The following is a 6,078-nucleotide window of genomic DNA, read 5'->3' on the forward strand; positions in this document are numbered from 1 at the left end:
TTCCCCCACCCATACTGCTCACTGATTGGTCCAGAGTAGGGCGGGGACTGGGTGATATCAGACTGTAATCCCCTGGTCACTTTCCTGAGCTGTGTTCCCCGTCCTGTATTCCTGTATTTCTCTCGGATAATCTTCCTTCTCTGTGCTGCAGACACAATTTGTTGATTTGCACCATAGTCATTGCTCAACGTAGGCACCAGTGGCATGTGTCTTGGGTCTTCTGCCCCATTCCCAGGTCTAGTGAGATCTCTGACAGAACAATTCTCCCGGGTTACTTGCTCTGTTGTTTGCTGGCTGTGCCGGGTGGAGGGATATGTCTGTATAGTCTCAGACCCAAGTCACTGAGTGCAGTCTCAGGAGATGGGAGGCAGCGGTGTGGGATCTCTGCAACTTGTCTCATGAAAACATTTAATCTTCCACTGATTACTGAATACCAATATTATGAGTCCTGACCCTTCACTATATAATTTATATTACATATATTACATATTTCTGACCCTGCACTATATACTTTATGTTGTACATTACATAATTCTGATACTATATAGTCCTATCTGTTGTATCTTATACCATATGTTGTACATTACATACTCCTGACCCCTGCATCATATACTCTATATTGTACATTACATAATTCTGATACTATATAGTCCTATCTGTTTTATCTTATACTCTATGTTGTACATTACATAGCCCTGACTTCTTCTCTCTCCCCTCCCCCACTGCTATATATACACATAATATGTATTCTCTTGTTTCACCCATTTCCTACCAGCTGGACATTTTATATCGGATGATTTGATTGGAGCACAGACTTTTACATGTAGATAATAATGTGATAACATCCTCCAACTTTGGAGCCCTAAACAGAAAGTGATAATGAGGGAGGAGTCAATAACCCAATGATGATGGTCTTCGGGATCAGTCCAGTCTTCATCTTGGTTGTTCTCCCCCATCCTCACTCTCTGACCTCTGGTGGGGCTCAGCCCCTCTGTTATTCATGACTAAATAAGGAAGTGCAGGACTTCTTGTGTTGGGAAGATGGCAATGAGTGATAGAGGGGGAAGGGACACTCGTCCTATAATCCCCTCATCACTGTCACTCCTTTAAAAGACAGTTCTCGTTGTTTCCTCACTCTCTGACTAAGGTCCATGAATAAAGAAATGATCTGGTAGGAGATCAGAGGAGCCATTTACTAGTTACCTTGAGGGGGGAATTGTAAGATCCTCAGAGACAAAGCTGTCTGATGTGGGCAGAGTCCTGGTTTAGGGGAACCAATCAGCTCATGTCTAGTAATAATCTTTGTATTTCTATTTTAGTAGATGGACGGGAGATGAGGAAAACCTCAGAGGATTGTCTCACTTTGTCTCCAGACTGTAAAGTAGAAGATGAGGACATCACACAGTATCGTCCAGGAGAAAACCCGACTACCTCAAATGTCCATCCGGCACCACACAGTGTAGATGGACCATCGTATTCCTCTTATCCTGAGGAACCTCAGACTGTGCGGGACGGTGCCGGACCATCGTATTCCTCTTATCCTAAGGAACCTCAGACTGTGCGGGACGGTGCCGGACCATCGTATTCCTCTTATCCTGAGGACCCTCAGACTGTGCGGGACCGTGCCGGACCATCGTATTCCTCTTATACTGAGGAACCTCAGACTGTGCGGGACGGTGCCGCACCATCGTATTCCTCTTATCCTGAGGAACCTCAGACTGTGTGGGATGGTGCCGGACCATCGTATTCCTCTTATCCTGAGGAACCTCAGACTGTGCGGGACAGTGCCGTCCTTCCAACAGATAAGAGGTTTTCCTGTACTGAGTGCGGGAAGCATTTCCATTCAAAGTCTAGTCTTAATGTGCATAAAAAAATCCATACAGGTGAGAAGCCACATTCCTGTTCTGAGTGCGGGAAATGTTTTTCCGCTAAGTCCAGTCTTTATAGTCACCAGAGGTTGCACACAGGGAAGTATACGTTTCCCTGTTCTGAGTGCGGGAATTTTTTTTCAACTAAGTCACATCTATCGTTACATCAGAGGTCTCACATGGGTGAGAACTCGTATTCCTGTCCTGAGTGCGGGAAATGTTTTTCAGTTAAGTCGCTTCTTGACACACATCAGAGGTCACACACGGGTGAGAAGCCGTATTCCTGTCCTCAGTGCGGGAAATGTTTTTCACTTAAGTGGTATCTTGACATACATCAGAGATCACACACGGGTGAGAAGCCGTATTCCTGTCCTGAGTGTGGGAAAACATTTTCACAGAAGCCCCATCTTTACACACATCAGAGGTCTCACACAGGTGAGAAGCCGTATTCCTGTCTTGAGTGCGGGAAATGTTTTTCATTTAAGTGGCATCTTGACACACATCAGAGATCACACACGGGTGAGAAGCCATATTCCTGTTCTGAGTGTGGGAAATGTTTTTCAGTGAAGTCCAGTCTTTCCTATCATCAGAGGTCTCACACGGGTGAGAAGCCGTATTCCTGTCCTGAGTGCGGGAAATGTTTTTCAGGAAAGTCGCAACTTGACAGACATCAGAGATCACACACGGGTGAGAAGCCGTATTCCTGTCCTGAGTGCGGGAAATGTTTTTCACAGAAGCCCCATCTTGACAGACATCAGAGATTACACACGGGGGAGAAGCCACGTTCCTGTCCTGAGTGAGGGAAATGTTCCTCACTGAAATCCTGTACATCAGGGGTCCCACAAACCCTCGGGGTGTATTAGTACCTTGAGTGTGGGAAATGTCTTGTATATACATATTGGGTTGTCTTAGAACTTCAGTAAGTTTTGACATTGATGTTCTCAGGAATTGGTACAAAGGTCCCCTATTATGTCTTATCCACTATCACCCCCAAACAACCCCCCCCCCCAACAACTTTTTTTCCCCGGTACCATAGTCAGGTTCCTGAACTTTCCTACACAGAGTTATGATCCTGACTATTGAGTAGAACTGCATTTTGTTACATCGAATATACGTTTCCTACCTTTTCAACCTTTTCATATTGTCTGCTGGGCTTTCTATTCTCAGCAGGTAGACCTGAGAACGTCCTGTGACTATTGTTTGTTCCCTTATATTCATAGACCGTGTAAAGTTTCCTTTTTTTTGTTCCAGTGGAACCTTGGATTACAAGCATAATCTGTTCCAGGAGAATTCTCGTAATCCAAAGCACTCGCATATCAAGGAGCCTTTCCCCATAAAAGTCAATGGAAATGAAAATAATTTGTTCCGCATTGACTTCAATAGCGTGCAATACCACATGTGGACAGAGGTGGAGGGGCGCCAGAGAGCCTCGGAAACGGACGGAAAGGCCAGAGGACAGCTCGACTGACCTCGGGAAAACACCCGGGAATGGAGTATTTTCGAACAGCTCCACTCGGCTCTGCTTGGCTCAGGCACCCCCCCCCACCTCAGGCCAAATGTGATACTGCAGGCCCCATTAGCTTGAATCCTGCTCGTCTTTCAAAATGCTCGTTAACCACTTAAGACCCGGACCTTTAGGCAGCTAAAGGACCTGGCCAGTTTTTGCGATTCGGCACTGTGTCGCTTTAACAACTGACAATTGCGCCGTCGTGCGACGTGGCTCCCAAACAAAATTAGCGTCCTTTTTTCCCCACAAATAGGGATTTCTTTTGGTGGTATTTGAGCACCTCTGCAGTTTTTATTTTTTGCGCTATAAACAAAAATAGAGCGTCAATTTTGAAAAAAATGCAATATTTTGTACTTTTTTCTATAATAAATATCCCCCAAAAATATATAAACCATTTTTTTCTCAGTTTAGGCCGATACGTATTCTTCTACCTATTTTTGGTAAAAAAAAAAAATCGCAATAAGCGTTTATCGATTGGTTTGCGCAAAATTTATAGCGTTTACAAAAAAGGGGATAGTTTTATTGCATTTTTTTTTTTTTTTTTACTACTGACGGCGATCATAAGTTAGAACCTGAGTCCAAGATATGCCTATTAGGTAGTATAGAGGAGGATAGAGTGCCAGTCGGCTCCCTTGAGGTGGTGCGGAGATGCCTCTTCCAGGCAAGGAAGCTAATTGCGTGGAGGTGGCAGACGCAGACACCACCCACCGCCAAGTCTTGGGTTGAAACTATTAACGCAATGATCTGGAGTGAGAGAGGGACACTAACCAGACAGGGTAACTATAGGAAGTTCGTGAGGATGTGGAAACCTTGACTAGATGAAACAGGATGTCCTATATAAGAAGAGGGTAGCCAGCCCTCAATTTTAGTATAGATCTTAACCCGGTACCGGGCACTCCTTCTTAGGGAAGATTTAATCAATAAAATACACTAACCTTAAAAATTGGACTATGGTGCGCGGGAAGGGAGGGGGGGTGGTTGGGTTAGAGGGTTAGAAGTGTGGGTAAGGGGATGGGAGGAAAGGAGTGATGTCAACTTTGAACTGGAAAGTTTTTCACTTACACAATGTTATAAAGAGAAAATGTATGGTTGTGTATTTAACATGTCAGGTTATGCACCTCGGTGCACTGTTTTTTTTTCCTTTGATATGCAAACAAACAATAAAAAAGTTATAAAGTAAAAAAAAATATTGAGTTGACCCACCCTTTGCAGCTTCAACTCTTCTGGGAAGGCTGTCCACAAGGTTTACAAGTGTGTCCATGGAAATGTTTGACAATTCTTCCAGAAGCGCACTTATGAGGTCAGGCACTGATGTTGGAGGAGAAGGCCTGGCTCACAGTCTCTGCTCTAAATTATGCCAATAGTGTTCTATCGGGTTGAGGCCAGTCAAGTTCTTTCACCTCAAACTCACTCACCCATGCCTTTATGGACCTTGCTTTGTGCACTGGTGCGCAGTCATGCTGGAACAGAAAGGGGCCATTCCCAAACTGTTCCCACAAAGTTGGGAGCATGAAATTGTCCAAAAATGTCTTTGTATGCTGATGCCTTAAAGGGGTGTTCCAGCCAATTTTTATGTTTATTAAAAGTCAGCAGCTACAAAAAGTGTAGCTGCTGGCTTTTTATAAACATACACTTACCTGCTCCAGCGTTCCAGCGACGCGCCGGCGGGGGCTCCGCTCCTCTCCCCCCCCTCCCCAGCCAGGGTCTTCATTTCAACTGTGGGCACCCGGCCGTGACAGCTTTCGGCTTCACGGCCGGGCACCCACTGCGCATGCGCGAGCGGCACTGCGCATGAACGAGCGGCCCGGCGCTGCGCCGTCTGATTGGACAGGAGATCGCCTAGGACCTGTGACGTGTCCTAGGCGATCGCCTACAGGGAGGGGCCAGCCGCCTGCCTATCTCCTTGCCTTCCCTGACGGAGTGTTCTTTGTCCGCTCCCCACCCAGTAGTACCCGGGGCCTGGAGAGTAAGACTTGACAGGCTGTGAGGCGGGTGGCGGCCGCGATGAGCAGAGAGACGCTGATTGCCGCCATTACTAGTTAGAAAAAAAAAAACATATGTCCCCGGATTTCATTTAAAAAATCTGGTCACTTTATCTTACACCGTCATGAAATCGTTGTTACTGAAAGAACAATATTGTTCATTGCTCATGGAACCCCCTAGAAGAAGCCTTTGGAGGAACAATGGCTAAGAAAGGCTGGACTAGGCAGTAATACGTTTCTATCCCCCTTGGTGGGAGTGGAGGTGACCCAATCTATAAGAATATACAGTACATACACACACAGCACAATGCCGTGTTCACATTACGAGACACTGCATTTCCTCTGAGCTCCACAAGGTGGTGATTTCACTTCTACCTAGACAGGAAGTGAGGTCAGGTACAGACAGGAAGTTTCGGGTGAGAGGTGATCTGGGAGGAAGTAGAGAGAAGACATTGTTGGAACTGGCAGCAGAGGAGGTAATAAGATATTATTTTATACTTACATCCAGTAACCCCGTCATGTCCGTCCTCTTTCTCCATAGTCACTGTGACGTCTTTTATCTCCAGCAGATGATGGTACAAAAATATATAAAGGTAGAAACCTAGATTAACCCCTTCATGGTTGGAACATTTTCTCCAAAAAAGAACTGACCATATCTCCGGAGCCATAAGTCCTTATTACCATTTCAGTACTCTTGTGAGTAGTTTTCTACTATCATTTT

General features: G+C 45.5%; 1 protein-coding gene across 1 annotated transcript in view; it reads left to right on the plus strand.

The window, feature by feature from the left end:
- LOC120910599 overlaps nucleotides 1–2,644 on the plus strand; it is a gene marked incomplete at its 3' end in the record, with an annotated part of 60,884 nt that extends 58,240 nt beyond the window's left edge. Inside the window, exon 11 of the mRNA XM_040322357.1 lies at nucleotides 2,125–2,644. Within this exon, the coding sequence (XP_040178291.1) occupies nucleotides 2,125–2,644 (520 nt within the window). The remainder of the gene's footprint in view (nucleotides 1–2,124) is intronic.
- Nucleotides 2,645–6,078: the final 3,434 nt, after the last annotated feature.

Source organism: Rana temporaria, chromosome 8 (genome assembly GCF_905171775.1).
Source record: "Rana temporaria chromosome 8, aRanTem1.1, whole genome shotgun sequence".
NCBI classification, from domain to species: domain Eukaryota; kingdom Metazoa; phylum Chordata; class Amphibia; order Anura; family Ranidae; genus Rana; species Rana temporaria.